This window comes from Mytilus galloprovincialis, chromosome 7 (genome assembly GCF_965363235.1).
Source record: "Mytilus galloprovincialis chromosome 7, xbMytGall1.hap1.1, whole genome shotgun sequence".
NCBI lineage: Eukaryota > Metazoa > Mollusca > Bivalvia > Mytilida > Mytilidae > Mytilus > Mytilus galloprovincialis.
Window position 1 is genome coordinate 30064346 of NC_134844.1, and position 22320 is coordinate 30086665.

Sequence of the window (22320 nt, forward strand, 5' to 3'; positions counted from 1 at the left end):
CTCTTCCTCTGGTATCATTGCCCACGTGGAGAATCTCTCCGTTTTGCCAGCAGGCAATAGTTCATTTTCGAATTTGTGATATACCAGGGTACCCCCCCTTATCCTTTTCTGACTAACTCGTACGGGTCTAGGGCATAAGTGCTATGGGCCATTTTAGAGGCAATACCAACCTCTACCTCTGGTATAATGGTCGGTGTGGAGAATCTCTTAGTTTGGCCAGCCGGCAATAGTTCAGTTCGAATTCGTTGTATCTTGGATTCCATATCCCCCCTTTGAACCCTCTACTGACAAACTCGTACGGGTCTAGGGTATACGTGCTATGGGCCATTTTAAAGGCATTAAGTACCTCTTCCTCTGGTAGCATTGCCCACGTGGAGAATCTCTTCGTTTGGCCAGCCGGCAATAGTTCATTTTCGAATTTGTGATATACCAGGGTACCCCCCCCCCAACCTTATCCTTTTCTGACAAACTCGTACGGGTCTAGGGCATAAGTGCTATGGGCCATTTTAAAGGCAATAAGTACCTCTTCCTCTGGTATCATTGCCCACGTGGAGAATCTCTTCGTTTGGCCAGCCGGCAATAGTTCATTTTCGAATTTGTGATATACCAGGGTACCCCCCCCCCTTATCCTTTTCTGACTAACTCGTACGGGTCTAGGGCATAAGTGCTATGGGCCATTTTAGTGGCAATACCAAGCTCTACCTCTGGTATAATGGTCGGTGTGGAGAATCTCTTAGTTTGGCCAGCCGGCAATAGTTCAGTTCGAATTCGTTGTATCTTGGATTCCATATCCCACCTTTGAACCCTCTACTGACAAACTCGTACGGGTCTAGGGTATAAGTGCTATGAGCCATTTTAAAGGCAATAAGTACCTCTTCCTCTGGTATCATTGCCCACGTGGAGAATCTCTCCGTTTGGCCAGCAGGCAATAGTTCATTTTCGAATTTGTGATATACCAGGGTACCCCCCCCCCTTATCCTTTTCTGACAAACTCGTACGGGTCTAGGGCATAAGTGCTATGGGCCATTTTAGAGGCAATACCAACCTCTACCTCTGGTATAATGGTCGGTGTGGAGAATCTCTTAGTTTGGCCAGCCGGCAATAGTTCAGTTCGAATTCGTTGTATCTTGGATTCCATATCCCCCCTTTGAACCCTCTACTTACAAACTCGTACGGGTCTATGGTATAAGTGCTATGGGCCATTTTAAAGGCAATAAGTACCTCTTCCTCTGGTATCATTGCCCACGTGGAGAATCTCTTCGTTTGGCCAGCCGGCAATAGTTCATTTTCGAATTTGTGATATACCAGGGTACCCCCCCCCCAACCTTATCCTTTTCTGACAAACTCGTACGGGTCTAGGGCATAAGTGCTATGGGCCATTTTAAAGGCAATAAGTACCTCTTCCTCTGGTATCATTGCCCACGTGGAGAATCTCTTCGTTTGGCCAGCCGGCAATAGTTCATTTTCGAATTTGTGATATACCAGGGTACCCCCCCCCCCCTTATCCTTTTCTGACTAACTCGTACGGGTCTAGGGCATAAGTGCTATGGGCCATTTTAGTGGCAATACCAACCTCTACCTCTGGTATAATGGTCGGTGTGGAGAATCTCTTAGTTTGGCCAGCCGGCAATAGTTCAGTTCGAATTCGTTGTATCTTGGATTCCATATCCCACCTTTGAACCCTCTACTGACAAACTCGTACGGGTCTAGGGTATAAGTGCTATGAGCCATTTTAAAGGCAATAAGTACCTCTTCCTCTGGTATCATTGCCCACGTGGAGAATCTCTCCGTTTGGCCAGCAGGCAATAGTTCATTTTCGAATTTGTGATATACCAGGGTACCCCCCCCCCTTATCCTTTTCTGACAAACTCGTACGGGTCTAGGGCATAAGTGCTATGGGCCATTTTAGAGGCAATACCAACCTCTACCTCTGGTATAATGGTCGGTGTGGAGAATCTCTTAGTTTGGCCAGCCGGCAATAGTTCAGTTCGAATTCGTTGTATCTTGGATTCCATATCCCCCCTTTGAACCCTCTACTTACAAACTCGTACGGGTCTATGGTATAAGTGCTATGGGCCATTTTAAAGGCAATAAGTACCTCTTCCTCTGGTATCATTGCCCACGTGGAGAATCTCTTCGTTTGGCCAGCCGGCAATAGTTCATTTTCGAATTTGTGATATACCAGGGTACCCCCCCCCCCAACCTTATCCTTTTCTGACAAACTCGTACGGGTCTAGGGCATAAGTGCTATGGGCCATTTTAAAGGCAATAAGTACCTCTTCCTCTGGTATCATTGCCCACGTGGAGAATCTCTTCGTTTGGCCAGCCGGCAATAGTTCATTTTCGAATTTGTGATATACCAGGGTACCCCCCCCCCCCCCCCAACCTTATCCTTTTCTGACAAACTCGTACGGGTCTAGGGCATAAGTGCTATGGGCCATTTTAAAGGCAATAAGTACCTCTTCCTCTGGTATCATTGCCCACGTGGAGAATCTCTTCGTTTGGCCAGCCGGCAATAGTTCATTTTCGAATTTGTGATATACCAGGGTACCCCCCCCCCCCTTATCCTTTTCTGACTAACTCGTACGGGTCTAGGGCATAAGTGCTATGGGCCATTTTAGTGGCAATACCAACCTCTACCTCTGGTATAATGGTCGGTGTGGAGAATCTCTTAGTTTGGCCAGCCGGCAATAGTTCAGTTCGAATTCGTTGTATCTTGGATTCCATATCCCACCTTTGAACCCTCTACTGACAAACTCGTACGGGTCTAGGGTATAAGTGCTATGAGCCATTTTAAAGGCAATAAGTACCTCTTCCTCTGGTATCATTGCCCACGTGGAGAATCTCTCCGTTTGGCCAGCAGGCAATAGTTCATTTTCGAATTTGTGATATACCAGGGTACCCCCCCCCTTATCCTTTTCTGACAAACTCGTACGGGTCTAGGGCATAAGTGCTATGGGCCATTTTAAAGGCAATAAGTACCTCTTCCTCTGGTATCATTGCCCACGTGGAGAATCTCTTCGTTTGGCCAGCCGGCAATAGTTCATTTTCGAATTTGTGATATACCAGGGTACCCCCCCCCCCCAACCTTATCCTTTTCTGACAAACTCGTACGGGTCTAGGGCATAAGTGCTATGGGCCATTTTAAAGGCAATAAGTACCTCTTCCTCTGGTATCATTGCCCACGTGGAGAATCTCTTCGTTTGGCCAGCCGGCAATAGTTCATTTTCGAATTTGTGATATACCAGGGTACCCCCCCCCCCCTTATCCTTTTCTGACTAACTCGTACGGGTCTAGGGCATAAGTGCTATGGGCCATTTTAGTGGCAATACCAACCTCTACCTCTGGTATAATGGTCGGTGTGGAGAATCTCTTAGTTTGGCCAGCCGGCAATAGTTCAGTTCGAATTCGTTGTATCTTGGATTCCATATCCCACCTTTGAACCCTCTACTGACAAACTCGTACGGGTCTAGGGTATAAGTGCTATGAGCCATTTTAAAGGCAATAAGTACCTCTTCCTCTGGTATCATTGCCCACGTGGAGAATCTCTCCGTTTGGCCAGCAGGCAATAGTTCATTTTCGAATTTGTGATATACCAGGGTACCCCCCCCCCCTTATCCTTTTCTGACAAACTCGTACGGGTCTAGGGCATAAGTGCTATGGGCCATTTTAGAGGCAATACCAACCTCTACCTCTGGTATAATGGTCGGTGTGGAGAATCTCTTAGTTTGGCCAGCCGGCAATAGTTCAGTTCGAATTCGTTGTATCTTGGATTCCATATCCCCCCTTTGAACCCTCTACTTACAAACTCGTACGGGTCTAGGGTATAAGTGCTATGGGCCATTTTAAAGGCAATAAGTACCTCTTCCTCTGGTATCATTGCCCACGTGGAGAATCTCTTCGTTTGGCCAGCCGGCAATAGTTAATTTTCGAATTTGTGATATACCAGGGTACCCCCCCCCCCCAACCTTATCCTTTTCTGACAAACTCGTACGGGTCTAGGGCATAAGTGCTATGGGCCATTTTAAAGGCAATAAGTACCTCTTCCTCTGGTATCATTGCCCACGTGGAGAATCTCTTCGTTTGGCCAGCCGGCAATAGTTCATTTTCGAATTTGTGATATACCAGGGTACCCCCCCCCCCCTTATCCTTTTCTGACTAACTCGTACGGGTCTAGGGCATAAGTGCTATGGGCCATTTTAGTGGCAATACCAACCTCTACCTCTGGTATAATGGTCGGTGTGGAGAATCTCTTAGTTTGGCCAGCCGGCAATAGTTCAGTTCGAATTCGTTGTATCTTGGATTCCATATCCCACCTTTGAACCCTCTACTGACAAACTCGTACGGGTCTAGGGTATAAGTGCTATGAGCCATTTTAAAGGCAATAAGTACCTCTTCCTCTGGTATCATTGCCCACGTGGAGAATCTCTCCGTTTGGCCAGCAGGCAATAGTTCATTTTCGAATTTGTGATATACCAGGGTACCCCCCCCCCCTTATCCTTTTCTGACAAACTCGTACGGGTCTAGGGCATAAGTGCTATGGGCCATTTTAGAGGCAATACCAACCTCTACCTCTGGTATAATGGTCGGTGTGGAGAATCTCTTAGTTTGGCCAGCCGGCAATAGTTCAGTTCGAATTCGTTGTATCTTGGATTCCATATCCCCCCTTTGAACCCTCTACTTACAAACTCGTACGGGTCTAGGGTATAAGTGCTATGGGCCATTTTAAAGGCAATAAGTACCTCTTCCTCTGGTATCATTGCCCACGTGGAGAATCTCTTCGTTTGGCCAGCCGGCAATAGTTAATTTTCGAATTTGTGATATACCAGGGTACCCCCCCCCCCCAACCTTATCCTTTTCTGACAAACTCGTACGGGTCTAGGGCATAAGTGCTATGGGCCATTTTAAAGGCAATAAGTACCTCTTCCTCTGGTATCATTGCCCACGTGGAGAATCTCTTCGTTTGGCCAGCCGGCAATAGTTCATTTTCGAATTTGTGATATACCAGGGTACCCCCCCCCCCTTATCCTTTTCTGACTAACTCGTACGGGTCTAGGGCATAAGTGCTATGGGCCATTTTAGTGGCAATACCAACCTCTACCTCTGGTATAATGGTCGGTGTGGAGAATCTCTTAGTTTGGCCAGCCGGCAATAGTTCAGTTCGAATTCGTTGTATCTTGGATTCCATATCCCACCTTTGAACCCTCTACTGACAAACTCGTACGGGTCTAGGGTATAAGTGCTATGAGCCATTTTAAAGGCAATAAGTACCTCTTCCTCTGGTATCATTGCCCACGTGGAGAATCTCTCCGTTTGGCCAGCAGGCAATAGTTCATTTTCGAATTTGTGATATACCAGGGTACCCCCCCCCCCCTTATCCTTTTCTGACAAACTCGTACGGGTCTAGGGCATAAGTGCTATGGGCCATTTTAGAGGCAATACCAACCTCTACCTCTGGTATAATGGTCGGTGTGGAGAATCTCTTAGTTTGGCCAGCCGGCAATAGTTCAGTTCGAATTCGTTGTATCTTGGATTCCATATCCCCCTTTGAACCCTCTACTTACAAACTCGTACGGGTCTAGGGTATAAGTGCTATGGGCCATTTTAAAGGCAATAAGTACCTCTTCCTCTGGTATCATTGCCCACGTGGAGAATCTCTTCGTTTGGCCAGCCGGCAATAGTTCATTTTCGAATTTGTGATATACCAGGGTACCCCCCCCCCTTTATCCTTTTCTGACTATCTCGTACGGGTCTAGGGCATAAGTGCTATGGGCCATTTTAGAGGCAATACCAACCTCTACCTCTGGTATAATGGTCGGTGTGGAGAATCTCTTAGTTTGGCCAGCCGGCAATAGTTCAGTTCGAATTCGTTGTATCTTGAATTCCATATCCCCCCTTTGAACCCTCTACTGACAAACTCGTACGGGTCTAGGGTATAAGTGCTATGGGCCATTTTAAAGGCAATAAGTACCTCTTCCTCTGGTATCATTGCCCACGTGGAGAATCTCTTCGTTTGGCCAGCCGGCAATAGTTCATTTTCGAATTTGTGATATACCGGGGTACCCCCCCCCCCTTATCCTTTTCTGACTTACTCGTACGGGTCTAGGGCATAAGTGATATGGGCCATTTTAGAGGCAATAATATGGACTGAATTAAAGATTAAAGACTCTTATTGATCTCCGTAATTTTGAAGAATTATGTCATTGAAATAGTAATTGACAGTTTCTATTTTTCTGTTTATTATATGTCTTCAATTAACTATGTTTCTTGTTTTTCTGATCTTTTTAATTGTGTGATACTATCATATGTATTGTATATTTTAGTTTTAGAATTGGACTATATTTGTAGACAACGAACAGATTATGGAATGCCCATATGACAATTAATTCCATTTAATTACCCTCTATTTAATCATCTTGTTTTAATTACTAAAGTTTACATTGATTCAATAATAACAACATTTTAATGATCATAATTGTTTTGTGTTGTGTGAGGCAATGCAATTAAACTTTTCATTTACTTTCATTTTAAATGACGCGGACCTTACAGAAGACACCTATTGGCTTAATATTTCTTAATTACTTTATATTGCTATAAATAGCATAACCATAATGGATATTGACAGCAAAATTTATTTTATTGTCACAATCTAATAACTACCCAAAACATTTCATCGAACGCGGTTTTGATCTCATGAATATTATTGACGGCTAGCCTCATGAATATTAACACCGGCTAGATCCACACTAGTGGCATTTTCCTGTATAGAAAATGGAATATTAAACCTGGTTTTATAGCTAAACCTCGCAATTTTTTTTATAAGGATTTATTACCTATTCAAACAAAAACTACCTAAACTCCACTCCTCCACCAAAATACCACAGTGTATATTTTCAAATTTGTTGAGTCTTCTCAAGGAGCAAAGACAGGACTGAGAGTTAAACAGGTTAAAGCATGCAGTTATATTCACATTAGAAAAACGAAAAATATTAACATAATTATATGTATTTTTTAACATGAAATTAAATTATATATCTTTTGATTGGGTGTTGTTATGTGTGATATTTGTAACCATGACAACTGTTGTAATAATAATTAACCGTTGTAGTATAGATTTAGAGTATATATATGCTTCTATGTATTTTCATAAAGGTTTGGAAACAATTGTGAACATTGAATTCCCTATACTGCAGAATTCAACAAATAATAACTTAGTTTCCAAGGGGAAAATACGTTAATACGGTTATATAAAATTCAAGAGAGCTCCACGCAAAATTTTATTTATTTTGGTCATGACAAGTAGTATTCAAACTATTTTACTACAATGCTAGCTGTGATTTACGTATTTGCACTTTTCAATAAAAAAAAAAACAACACATGAGAATATTTGATTATTACACAAAACTTCATGATTCAGAAAAAAATGAAAATATGTGGTTTTTTGTGTATTTTAACAAAAAATCTAAAAGTCGGGTTCAACTGCAATCTGAAGGAAGTACGCTTCTCAGTTTTAAATTAATTAACAAGTTAATATCGATAGGGGATTAATAAAGGAATCAAAAGAGTAAAAAAATATGCAGGTCAATATGTTTGTTTTAGAGATATCATCCATTGAAATTGGCTTAATATCATTATACATGTAAAAGATTTATAAAAAGATAAATGGGGGTCAATGGCCATTTTTTAAAGGCATTCAAATGAATAAAACCTGAGGTTTCAAGTATCTACATTTATGATATCTTTAAAAATAAACCTACCCCCCTCTTTATCCAACCTTCCAACCCCAATATCACATTATATATAACATTTGTTGAACCTTATGAAAAGAACAGAAAAGACTGAGTGAAGCGAAGCATGCAGTCATATTCCAATTTGAAAATAAACACCCGCTACTTATGTATTTTTTTACATAAATTTCTATTTATGAAGTTTTCGAGTGGATGTTGCTATGGATGATGTTTCCATGGTAACAATTGAAGTCAACAACACTTGACGATAGTAGTCTAAAGTTTGCGTTAGCTTTATGTATTTTCCTATCGGTTATGAAATAATTTAGGACATTTAAGCTCTCAAACTGCAATATTCTCCAAATAAAAATTCCGTTTCCAAGGAAAAAATCGGTTGCTATGGTGATAAAACTAAAGAAAATTCCACGCATTTTTCTATTTAATTTGGTAAAGTAGTATCAAAACTTCATAACTACAGTGCTAACTATTCTGTACACATTTGCACTCTTCTGAAAAACACCAGAGAAAATTTGATAGTTTCTCAAACATCCCAATTTCAGAAAAGTTGAAAATATGCATTTTTCGCAAAATTTTTAAAAAATTTACAAATTTGATTAACATGCAATCTTCACCTAAATGAAGCTTAAACCAAGTTGTATCAATGTTCATATTGATTGCAATAAAATTGCCCAAACTTCTTAATAAATTTGAGACGAAATTTAAGTTTTCAATAATACAAGGAAACTTTTATGTAAAAATTAAAATAAACCAGTGCCTATTTTTGTCGTTTCATCAAATCACATTAATTATTGAAATTGAAATTGGTGCCTAATTAGCAAAAAGGTATTTAATCATGAAGTCGGTTGACAAAGTTGTTCATGTTTAAATTTGTCACATGATCTGGTATAATTATGACTTTAATTTTTATCATAATATCTAACTTGCATCAATGAATACTTAATGTGTTCATTCTACAGCTGTAAGTGATGGTTTTGGTCATAAGATTATATGTAATTGATTATGAAATATCAATTATTAAACAATATAACATAGTCCAAGCTCTCGTGTTAAAATTTAAATGTCAATCGCAATAAAAGTCTCCCAAAAGAAGATGTTTATGGACAATTTATTGACGCAAATAAGTCAAAATCCTTAAAATAAATAATGAACGTGCCTTTTAAAATGATGAATTCGAAATTTGTAGCGAAATCATGACGCACACCACAAAGTGTTTTTTTTCTTAAATAGAAATTAAGAAAGAGAGATGGAAGGTTTTAACGTGGATAATGAAAACATGAGGTCTTGTGAGTTTCGGAGAAAATCGAAAGGTAGTAGACGAACATCACTTGAACTACTTCGTTTCTTTGAGCAAATGAATGATAGTTTTTGTATTGATAAGATAATTTTAAGTTATTTTTCGGTTGATTGATAAACTTATATGTGTTAAACGTCACTTTCATGTATGTATGTTATTTCGTTGCGCTCGGTTAGTATTGATGGAGGAAACCAGAGTACCCAGAGAGACCACTGAACATCGATAGGAAAACTGGTAATTCTTGTCAATTAAGATAGAAGTCGAATGCACCTGTCACGTGTGGGATTCGAACTAGTCCGAGATTACTCTGACGTCCAACGGCTGTTTTGCAAGACAAGCTGGGGCCGTGGGACGTAAGAGGTCGTCCCCTATCAAAAAGTGGATATTTGCCCACCTAAAATAGATGCGCTGCTTCGTCGCTTCTGGTGCCGACTGATGGCCTTGGATTTATATAAATCGGGCATCGATCTGTTCATTTTTCATTTATCTCTTCATTTATGCAAGTTTCACCTACCTGCCAACCTTTATATTCTCATAATTAGACAGTTTTCAAAGTGACCCATCCATTTCTGCATTTTGACTTTAATTTCGGACTAGATTCGAACTCACAACCTCATTTTTCGACTCGTTTGTCATACGAGTGTAACCTTACTTTCTAACTCTTTGCTTTGAATCAAAACCAACTTTGTCTTTTACGTAATACCACATCAGAATATAAAAATAAAAATCAACTAAATCAACAAAAACAATTATTATTTTTCTTTATCCTTAACAATACTTTGACAACATTAAATATTCTTTCAGAAGTTGACAAAGCCAATATTAAAAGTAGACACGCATGCATGCAATCTTCACATTTCAATATCGCTTTTTGCGCGGGTGTCTGCAATAAATTGTATCTCTTCGATAAATATAAATAAAAAAAACTCTATTCAAACTTTGTTGTATTTGCCGTAAGTCACGGATCTTGTACGTGATTATGTGCGATAAATGTGTTTGCTGGAAATAGTTCGTGTTGACGGCATATCACTGTAAGTCTCTCTTAAATTATTTACAACCTGTTTAAAGTCGAGACGTTTTAATGGTTGTCATTGTGTATCTATAAAGTCATATACTTAATGCAGTACTATAATTGCCGTTTGACTTTGTCACGTTTTATATCTCTCACTGTTCTATTAACCTACGAGTTCGGTGGTTTTTGTTAATATGTATAAGTACATACCTTTTCATAAACTAGGAAAAAGACATGCATTTCTACATAAATCTGATTAATTTCATTTAGCTGAGTGGCAAAGGGGTGGATTGTATTTGTCAGTCTCTCGACAATTGTTTTGATGCCATCTTGTTGAGAAATATCTCTAACGTCCATTCGTTGTAGTGTTTCCAAAATTCCTGTAGCATCTGCTATAATTTCCTGAAATGTAATTTTGACCATTGTATTATATAACATCATGATAGAAATTATCAAAATGCGTGAACAAGTTTATATAACTAATAACGTTTGATTTTTTTTCAAATGTTCTTGGCTTACAGTTGTTTTTCAATTAGCGATGAATCTTTAATTATACATCCTGATAAAAGGTATTTTAACTTATTTTATATCTCTTCATTTTTAAATTTTTATATGGTCTAGATAAACAAGAGGTGTTAGCAACTGGTATAATGGTGATACGACAGAATATGTTTGGTGTTTACTGCTGTTATAATTGTAAATTATAATTCAATTAACGGTGTGTGTGTTTTGCCATTATAAGCCCGTATACCAGCATGGTCATTTGCAGCATAATGCTTTTCAATATGAATTAGTCTTCAATTGAATCATTACAAGACGGATCTATTAGCAAAACTGATTATGATCAATTTACAATGTCTCTCAAGTTTTTAGGTTGACACGGTATTCAGCCCAATGTATACTATTCTCAGCTTATGAATGCTATTTATGTCTATCATTCTTACCTTCGCTGGGTCATACAGTAACGATTTAAAATGCGTTCTGTAGAGTTCTGCTTGACTAAGATTTGTGCCTATATTAGGGTGTTGAGCCATCAAAGGCCAGTACCTCTCTGTTATTTCCATACATAACTAAAAACCAGAATTTCAATATAGCATATTTCATTCAAATAAACCGTCCTTCTCCGTCGTTTTTTAATGCCCCTCACCCCACTTCCCCTGCACTATGAGGATTTAGGGCAGAATCTATGAGTTTGACTGTCCCTTTGGTATCTTTTGCACCTTTTCTATGATATAAGGCAGAAGATACCGATGGGAAGAATGAATCATCATCAGTCGATGAAAGCCACCAAACGCCAACCTAATTTTTTTTTTTACTATGTATGTGTCATTGAATTTGTCTTTCTTCTAACTGTCTCATAATTAAATCATATATATTCCAGAGAACGTACCATTAAGAATCATACCAATATTTCATGTAAAGGTCTATTTTATTTCTTAACAAATAAACTCATCATAGATACCAGGATAAAAATTTTATATTAACGCCAGACGCGCGTTTCGTCTACAAAAGACTCATCAGTGACGCTCGAATCCAAAAAAATGTTTTAAAGACCAAATAAAGTACGAAGTTGAATAGAAGAGCAATTTTCTCAATATTGACATACTAGAAGATTGAAGACCAAAATGTATTTCAAAGCTTTCCAATTGTCAAATTCCCATTTACCATCAGTAATATGCCCTCTTCGTCATCGTTTGACGTTTAGATATCTCAATTGCTAAGTTACGCTTGTGTATGTTCACACTATTTGAATTTCAATAACATGGGTGTCCTCAAAAACAAACGCTCCAAAAGATGTATCATTGAAAACGACTGAAATTGACACTGAACACGTTTTGGGGGTCATTATTAAAAGTAGGTACAATGTATCTGTTTAGATCCACAAGCGACATGTTTTTTGCTATTTGTTTTGATACCAAGACTTTCGTTTTATCTGTTATTTTACCGATTGTGTTCAAATTTGACTGTTTGTGGATGCGCATGCCGGGTGATACTTGCAGAGCAGAAGATCCTTACAATGTCGACGCATCCAGTAGCTCTTCCTTGCAGTTCTTGTTTTTGCTCTTTGTTTGTTGTGTTCACTTGGTTTATTTCGTAAGTTCAAAAATCGTTAAACTACAGTGTACTGCTGCCTTAATGTGCGTCAGAGTGAAAAATAATGTTTATTTGTTTGTCATTCGATGCGAGCTTTTACGACTTTTCATTGTAATGAAAACATATGATTACATCAAACTGTCATGTTAAAAAACCATATGAAATTGTAAAATATATTCATAACAATATGGAATTGTAAAATAGGTTCAAAAACATTATGGAATTGTAAAATATTAAAGGTTTAATTTATCTTTGTTTGTAAAATATTTAATTACCGTATGACCATGGTCATACGGTCTGATTAGTCAGAGGCTAAACGTCAGGTTCGGGTAAATCTGTTAACGATATTTCTGTTATTTCATTGGTTATAAATACTGCTTCGCGGATGTTTCCGGAATGATTTTTTGGGAAATGAAGGTCTTTTTAACGTCTGATTGGCTATTAATGAGTGGCATGCATTATATGTTCAACGCGTCCGTAAGTGGGGTCGGATTGAAATCATGATACTAGGTTATATGTACATATTATGATAAAGTGTTCCTTTGCTATAGTGATTAGTTATGATGATAACTCACGACAAACTGTCAATTTGGTGCAGATTATATAATCTTGTGACAATGTGGTGATTTAATCTTGTAATTATGTTGCTAGTTTGTTAAGAAACTGTACATTTATGTATTATTGCTATTCTCTAAAAATAGAACAGTAATGCGTATAATTTACACTTTAAACTGCGTATTAAAACGGTTAAATGATTGAGATCGACGAGCATTGAGATACTTTTGTGTTAGATTTCTTCGTAAGCTTAGATTTTAAATAGTAAATACATAAAACGTATGCTCTATGTATAAAAATAATAACGATTTATTTTTCATTGCTTGGACATATTGATTAGAAAATATTATATTTAATGCGTTTCGCTCGGTTTTGGTTTGTTACCCCGATTTTGTTTTTTGTCCATGGATTTATGAGTTTTGAACAGCGGTATACTACTGTTGCCTTTATTTAGAATCATGGAATTTACCAAAGATGTAATTTCGAATTTCGTTTCCAGCATTCATCGCTTCATTGATTTCTGGTGTAAATAAACAAACCCGACGATACTTATTAGAAGAATACAAAAATTACAAGGTGAGCAATATGGTTTTTATGTGCAAAGAAGCCTACACCAAGCACCACTGACACTGTATTGTTATTTGCAAGGGTTTCAGTGCACTATATATATATAGTGTCAGCTGTTGCAAATTATATAATTTATCTTTAGCTCTATATTTTGACAATGACCCCCAATGCAATGATTTATACGATCCTTCGAACCCCCAAAAAAAACTTGCAATACAGTGAACTCCCAAATAGATGTTTGCATGTGGGGTAGATAGTTTAATGATCTTTGATGTACTCGTACCTGATAATTTATTCTTTGTAGCTGTCAGGAGACTGATTTAGAAGGGGGCCAGGGGGCATGCAATCCTTTTTTGGGAAATTTGGTGGGCCTGCACTCATGAAAATTTCTGGATCCGCCACTGGTTGTTGGAACATAATAGTCCCAGTATGAACACAGTGGTGATCAGCAGTCATTATAAAAAAAGAAGATGTGGTATGATTGCCCATGAGACAACTGTCTACAAGAGACCAAAATGACACAGACATGAACAACTATAGGTCAATGATGATCAAAATCTATACAACATAGTCAGCTATAAAGGCCCTGATATGACATGTAAAACAATTCAAACCAGAAAACCAACGGCCTTATTTATATAAAAAAATGAACGAAAACAAATATGTAACACATAAACAAACAACAACCACTGAGTTGTAGGCTCCTGACTTGGGACAGACACATACATAAATAATGTGGCGTGGTAAACATGTTAGCGGGATTCTGATCCCCCCCAAACCTTGGACAGTGGTACATGTATAACAGTACAACATAAGAACGAACTATAAAAATCAGTCAAAAAAGTCTTAACTCATCAGATTGCCTATTGATATATCAAAAGCACTGAAAATTTTATTTGATATGTCTGATTTCAATTTATTCACATCATCAGGTTTTACACTTAGTATATTTTTTTTCGTAACAAACATTACTATTTGGTTGATTATCTAGGGAATCACTGAAGCATGACTGGAGAAGTCGCCCCCTTCCCCCTTATTGTCCCACCTGACCTAAGAATCTGTCCGTTCTTAAACCATTAACGTCATACATGTACAACAATTACTTTTCCATTGTGGCATCATATATTTTGTATTAAAACATCAAAATTTTACATGGAATATTTGTGATGTACATGTACAGTTTGTAATGGTGGACATATTCATATTGTAGCAATAAGGTGTATTCAAAGCAAAATAATTAATAATAAATCAACTCAATGGATAGAAGCATACTGTTTAGTCAATTTTTTTTTCACACAGCATCTGCATAGAGTGATGAGATATAAATCAGGAGATCAATCACTGGTTTTGGAGGCAAGAATTTTCATATTTTACTTATTTGGGTAGATACATGTTACACAACATTTATCTCGTCATAAAACCTGTACGCTCAGTGTTCTTCATGAAAACTATCACACTGATTTTAAATCATTATAGGAAAGCAAAGTGTATAAGCAAACATTTCAGGCGGCTGACTGCAATAGTCTCTATATTATCTGAAAAAGCTTATTTCTTGTCAACTTTCTTATTATTTCAAACATTTTAATAGATGTCTCCCAAATTTGGTGTCTTTCTATAAGCTTTTTTCAAAGTCATTTTCATTTATTTTTCAACCCGGCCCAGAAATATGTGGTTACCTTTAATATAGCTGATTTAGGGAAAGGCGACCTGGGTGAAACAAAGGCTATATTTATTGTCAATGCAAACATTTTACCTGTTCAACACCAAATGCTGTCAAGTTTGGGGTCTCTGGCCATGCCATGACTTTTTTTTAATAATAATAATTCATGTTACATGTACTTGTACATCTCCTTTGAATTTGTTTGCTTATTTGTTCTATGGTCTCTTTATGCATATCTATCTATATATCCCATTTTCATGGTCCTACAAAAATGTTTAAAATGTATACATTTTACTATTTTCTAGCTTCTCTCATGTGATAGCTGTACCTTTTTGGTCACTATTTATGTGTTGCGTTTAAATAGGAATTGTAACACTTTACAGTGACTGAACAGGTAAAAGAAATACTTCTCAAGAAACAGAAAAAAGAAAACTACTTGGAACAGCACCAGACTACATGTATGTATGAATAGAAACTAAGATCGGAATAGCATGGAGGATATTATATGTCCTTGTGAATAAGCAAGGAAAGCTTTTAATAATAGTGCCTATTTTTTAATTTACTCTATTTTTCATTCATTATCTGTGCAAATTTCAACATAATATGTCATAAATTCTTATCTAACTATACTCAAACTTTTAGTGGTGGATCCAGAAATTTTCATAAGCGAGAGCCCACTGACTGCCTAAGAAGGGGCCAACTCCAGTCATGCTTCAGTGATTCCCTATAAAAAAACAAAATTTTCCTACAAAAGGGATGGCCCAGGCCCCCTGAAAAACCCTCTTAATTCCACCCCTGACTTTAATTTAATATGACAAGTGTTTCATTTACCAAAATTCTGGTGCGTTTCTGTGATAGATATCATGCACAATTTTATAAATGAGAGGGGAAAGAAGATCCACATGTGGTGTACCTGCACATGACAATTGCAAACTGCCCCATTTTTTCTATCACAACCAATCAACTGATCATGCTGAAACTGACATTACCAGAGAGTACACATCAAATGAAAAATCACAAATAACTGATACATATTATCAGATATTATAGAAATAATTATCTTTTAAATTTATTACAAAAAAAATGTGTGCTCAATCTTGTAGATAGATATAACTGGATCTCATATACATGTATGTAAGTACCAAAGACAACTGTCTATCCAAGTCACAATTTATAAAAGTAAATTATTAAAGGTTGGAGTTTAGTCTTCAACGCAAAGCAGCACTTTTATATATTCAATCAATCATGACAATGGCATTTGGGGTTAAACATGTTCTCGTAGGTAAATAATATTGCCTCAGAATTTTTTCATGAGAGTGTTATAGTCTATAGAGTATTACTTCCTGTTCGGTGGAATAGTTAAATAGAAGTCAATATGTTCTTGCTCAATCCTATGTCGCTTTGAAGGTGTCATGATTGTCATCCTCAGACTTAGCAATGTGTTACTGTAATTTGAATTTCAAAACAACTGAGTGACGTTTTTCGAAGCACTGGTCAACTCTACCATAGTGAATCACATTACTTTGACAATCAGTAAATTCCAGCCAAAAATATCTTTATAAGTAAAGAATTGTCACATAAATATAAAAAAAATAGAGTACACAGGAAATCGCAAAGTTCACATAGTCTAGTATGATTAATCATTTAAAAAAAAAAATGAGCAAAAGGGGGGGGGGAATGGGGTGTACGCCTTATACATCCCCCTCTGGATCCGCCACTTCCTTCTGTTGTTGTCCATTTTGTCAAGTAGTAATCCTCAAAAGTACTTGTAGGTTATATGCTATTTTTATCAAGTTGATTATAGACACAAAATACATTTTATTATAATATCATTCCCCATTTCCATTCTCAATTTTATAAAATCTCCTTCCATTATAACACGGGTAGACCAATAATACACCAAAAATGACAAAAAAGCGCATGTTTTCATATTTCTTGAAGTGCAATATTCCAATCAAAAAAAACTACTCACAAACCACTGATCTCAATATAATCAGCTAAAATACGGCAAGCTTTTTAGAAAAGCTATTACTTGTTTGTCTAACTGTCATGTACATATCTCGGAAAGAGTTATCCCTGCATGAGATAAGGGAGACAACTTTTCATAGTTTATGTTGATGAAATAGACGAAATATAATGATTCACATCGAATGCAGTTAGCAAGTGCATTTTCAAATTGTATTTGGTTCTTTATATCAACTTCGTTTGACATTTTGCCTGTCAATTTTAATTTGCATCTGCTTTACTGTAGCAAAGTATTGTTCTAAACGCCTCAGGATTTGCTGCTGCACTGTGTTAAATGATCAAGACTTATCGACCAAGTAGAACAGATGCCTTTCCTCGTCGACTTCAAATAAGCTTGTAACATAGTATATGATGATAGCTGCTAATTGGTAGATATAAGAAAATATTATAGGTCAAAGAGCGGTCTTCAAGCAAAGTTTTTCAATATTTTTTATATCTATATAAAGCTTGTGCATGCGTAGGTTCATTATTGTGGACGTGTGTATGCATGTGTGTTTGTAAAAACAAGAAACTAAATTAAACAAAGAAGCAACCGGTTGGAGAAATTTTCAATTAGAGGAGATTTCAAAAATAACTGTTCAAAACTGATATCAAAACATCTAATCTTGGTGATGACGTAAGCAAATACCATTAGAAAACACAATTATTACCTTGTCTGCTTCTTCCTTCTTTTCTTTTAAGCTGATCTGTTTTCTTATTCCTTCGTCAACAGATTTCCAAATAGCCTCTAATTCAATCTGGGTTGATGAGAGATCGGTAAACGCATTTCTGATCTGTGTAACTATTTGTGTTCTTAGTGAAGGATGAACATTTGAGATTGGACTGTCTTCGTCTGGATCATCAAGATGGTGTAAAGTCTGCTTGCATTTTTCAACTGTTAAATCAATGTCACTGTGTCTGAATATACAAATACAACATCTTGAAAACTATGTGTATAAAATCTTGTTCGGTCATTTTATAAACGTTCTAGCAATAACAGTACCATTCGATTATGTTGATGCTATAGTTGGGGAAAAAACAATTAAACATAAGCATTTGACTACTTACATGATAACAGCCTATATGTTCTAAAACAGTTACCTCTTATTGGTTATATACTGTATTAGAGACAGTGAACCAAATATATATTTACTACATAAACTGTCAAAGGAACGTCTGTTTGATATATCGAGGTTAATACTTAGTTTAGATTTGAGTCAATAAAAGATGTCTTATACAAACATTTTTTTATCAGCATCTAAGTACGAAATTCATTAGAATTATGTTCTATCTTAATGCTATTGATATGAAGACATTTCTGGTAGTAACAATTAAAATGTAGGTATATTTGCCAGATAATAATCGAGTTCATTTCCCATCTTGAGAATCAGTCTATGCACTAGGGGGAAAGTAAAATCACCAAAATACTGAACTCCGAGGAAAATTCAAAAACGGAAAGTCCCTAATCAAATGGCAAAATCAAAAGCTCAAACACATTAAACAAATGGACAACAACTGCCATATTCCTTATCTGTACAGGGGTTTTGTTATGCAGAAAATGGTGTATTGGACCTCTCACTTGTATGACAGCTGCATCAAATTTCATTATATTGATAAGGGAAAGCATATAATTAAAAATAAGGGGTAATCAAGAAATTTAAGTACAATTCCAGACAACACTATGAAGTTTAAAGTCCAAATATAAATCAACAATCCACAAATCATAACACTACGTAATAAAGATTGCCGACATAATAAAGAAAGACATAGTTACTCAAGAGTCAAAGAAAGGAAAGCAGTTTAAGCTTTTATTTTGTCGTGGTGCATGTTTAAAAGTGTTAAGAGGCAGAAAGTGTCAGTAACCTTCAAAAGCAAAGGAATTAACGTACTTGTCAAAGATAAAAAAAAAACCAAATCATCGACCAAATGGTTACAATGCTACCGAGAAGATTTTTTTTTTTCGTAGATTCTTAGTAAACAGCACTCTGCTATAATGATAAACCATCAAAATTACGAATTGGAATGGGGAATGTGTCAAAGAGACAACAAACCTACAAAGGAGCAGAAAGCAGCCTAGGCTTTCAAATAAACACAGGCTCTAAAATTATTCCGTCAACCGCGATCACAAATATGATTTAATGTGTTGCTTGAATTTTGTTCGCTTAATTGAATACACAAACATTTTAAAATTTGATAAAAATGAGTTCGAAATCTTTAGAGCATCGACCTTTCTATTGCTTGTTCCTTCATGCAAGTCACTATTTACCTACTAGTATTTTATCAAGCATTTTGAGATAGCAACATCAAACAAGGTTTGTTTTAGTCTAATATGATGTTTATGGGTTAGGTTTATACTGTTGATATCTTTTGTGTTTTTGTGTTTGTAAGATTTGATCTATAATTATCTTTTTGTATACATAGTTATCAATAGTACCAGGATTATAATTTTATACGCCAGACACGCGTTTCGTCTACATAAGACTCATCAGTGACGCTCAGATCAAAATAGTATACCCCTGATCCAAAGGAATTTGAAGCGGAGTATTCTTGTTTGTACCCGGCCGTCGGACAGCTACGTATTTTTTGTTAAAGCATCTTCAAGTCATAACTTTTTGAAAAAAAAGCATAAAGATTCATCTAATTACCAAGTCACAAGTTCCAGTTCTTCGATGATGTAGTTCCTGTTATCAGCAGCGCTATATTTTTAAAATATCGCGCATATATATGAAATTATCGTATCATTTTGGCAGGAACTATAAGTCATAGCTCCATGCAGCATCTGCTCGTTCGTTGTTTTAAAGCTAAGATACTGTGGATTCATTTATTTTCGTGGGTACTAAATTTGCATATACGTGGATATTTAATTTCGTGGTTTTGACAAATTCTACATACATTCCTTTAGAAAATTTGCAATTCGTTCATTATTTGAACTCGTGGTTCCCTTGTGCCTATGAAATCCACGAAAATGGTATCCAACGAATATTAATGAATCCACAGTATATAAAAAGTTGTTATTTGTCCTGTTATATCATTTTTTTTAAATAGGTTGACTAGTTTTGATTCACTTGTGTTTTGCTGTTTTTTGTATTATTTCATTTCGATCTTCCTTGTCCGTTTAAAATGTGTTGTTACTTTCAGATCTGTGATAACCACTGTTAAGTTATTTTACAACACGTCTAGCCAAGGTCAGAATTTATTGTTATGTTTTGATGTCTTATTGTGACCTATTAAAATCTATCTAGTGATCTTATATATGTTTTAATTGCTGTTGTTTCGTTTAAGTTTACTGATAACTTAACTTTCTGCTAATTCGTTAACAACTGTTATATAACTTTCAATCTTTATATGGTATTTTATCAACCAGTATGACTAAACATTCAGTAAACTCGGTGTTTTAAGTGTACTGTAATTGCAAAATGCATAAAGACATGTTATACTCAGTGGCGGATCCAGAGGGGGGGTTCCGGGGGTCCGCACCCCCCCTTTATTTTGGCCGATCAATGCATTTGAATCGGGACATATGTTTGCACCCCCCTGCACCCCGCCTTTGCCCTGGGCTAGCACCCCCCCTTTCGAAAATTCCTGCATCCGCCACTGATACTGAATGAATATCAAAATCAGCTTACGATAAAAACTAAATACGTTTAATACATATAACGGATGCGGAGTCTTGTATTTAATTCATTTTTTGATGAATAGCGTTTAATTATTTGAAATTAATCAACTTGATTCTTTTTATTGCTTAACTATGCCTGCTTGGAATTGTTTTACAAGGATGGGTTTAGACTACGCTCATCAATTATATGGAGCGACATGATAACGAGGCACTATGATGTAGAATTCAAACAAGCATGTACAATTTGCACCTTCAGTCAAAGTGTAAGGAAAGAATCCACAAACGAGTTAAAAAGATATGGTGCAGATAGTCCCGCTGGCAATGTGACACAATGTAGAAGATTCAAAAGATTTACGAGGTTTGAAGCAACCATCCTCTTAAGTAGACATTGCTCTGGTGTTGTTAACTACTACCTGAGACTACAAATGATGATTCGGTGATTAGTTTCATTCGGTAGGTCACATTTGGGGAAAAGAGGACTAGGTTATAGTTTGGAATATACATGTTGTCATCTGTGAAACAGATGGTCAATAACGGTCTTGGGGAGGGTACACTTCAATACTTATATAAAATTAATAGGGTGTTGATGGGGTTTTGTTACCACATCCTTTTCATGTAATATATAAGAATCTACCAACCAGTAAACTTAATAGGTATTGGATCATCAAAATTGACAATACTACACAAACAGGAAAAATTATATGAGTCTGAAAGATTGTGTAACAATACCGATAAATAGATGGAAAACAAAACACTAAAAAGTGTTGAATATCATTGCACAAAGATGGAAAAACTGAACAGATGATATAAATTATACAATAATTGCAAATATTTCGGCTCAACAAATGGCCTTCTTCGGTGACAAAAGTTTTAACAATAATAAGATATAATGTATAAGGTGTAAACATAGATCACTAATAATACAGGTAAGTTTTGGTCGATTGATTTTAATCTAAAATCCTGAATATAATAATATAAACACTAGACTGTAAATTTAATTATTTCTTTCTATTGATTCCATCTGGATGGAGGACACCCAGTGTTTTTATCCAAAACCTCTCCCGATTTTCTCTTTGCCTATTTTGCCATGTACAATCCTGTTCGATCACAAGGATCTTCATGTGATCAAAATCTTTCAGATTGTGATCTGGTAACCTGAAATGTTGGCTGACAGGAATATACGGTTTTTTTGTGAGGTCACTCCTGTGGCCATTGAGGCGTTTGTGAAATGGCTGCATAGATTCACCAACATATTGGAGACCACATCTAGGACACTCAAGAACGTAAATCACGTTTGAGCTTTTGCAGTTGACATTGCAGAAGATCTTGTATGTCTTTTCTGTGGTCTTACTGTGAAATGTTGATGAATGCTGCAATTGATTGCAACATTTGCAGCGCTTATCCCCATAAGGCTGACAATTACCTACAGTATGGTTAGGTTTGGAAAGGTCAGCACGGACAAGTATATTTCTCAGGCTATTAGGTTGTTTGAAGGCAATCATGGGAGGCTCAGGAAAGATTTTGGATAACTTCGAGTGTTTCTCGATTGCTGTCCAATGATCACGAATGGTCTTGAAACTATTTCTCAGGCATGGATGGTAGGTGAGCACACATGGGATTCTTTTACTTTTCTGTTTATCTTTGTAAGTTAGCAGACTGCTTCTGGGGATGGATTCCGCTTTTCGAAAACTATTTTTGATGTTTTTGTGTTTATATCCCCTTCTTTTCAAATGTCCTTTAAGCTGCCCCAGACGTTGTTTTGCAGTGTCT

General features: G+C 36.8%; 1 protein-coding gene across 4 annotated transcripts in view; it reads right to left on the bottom strand.

The window, feature by feature from the left end:
• Positions 1 to 22320, bottom strand: part of LOC143082737 (uncharacterized) — a 72121-nt gene that overhangs the window by 36315 nt on the left and 13486 nt on the right. For all 4 annotated transcript variants that reach the window (XR_012980462.1, XM_076258569.1, XM_076258570.1 and 1 more), the window contains exons 7-9: positions 17606 to 17852; positions 10999 to 11124; positions 10265 to 10456 (exon numbers count right to left, since the gene is read on the bottom strand). Coding sequence is in view for 3 of the 4 variants with exons in the window: in XM_076258569.1 (XP_076114684.1) it covers positions 10265 to 10456; positions 10999 to 11124; positions 17606 to 17852 (565 nt within the window). In the remaining variant the exon portion in view is untranslated. The remainder of the gene's footprint in view (positions 1 to 10264; positions 10457 to 10998; positions 11125 to 17605; positions 17853 to 22320) is intronic.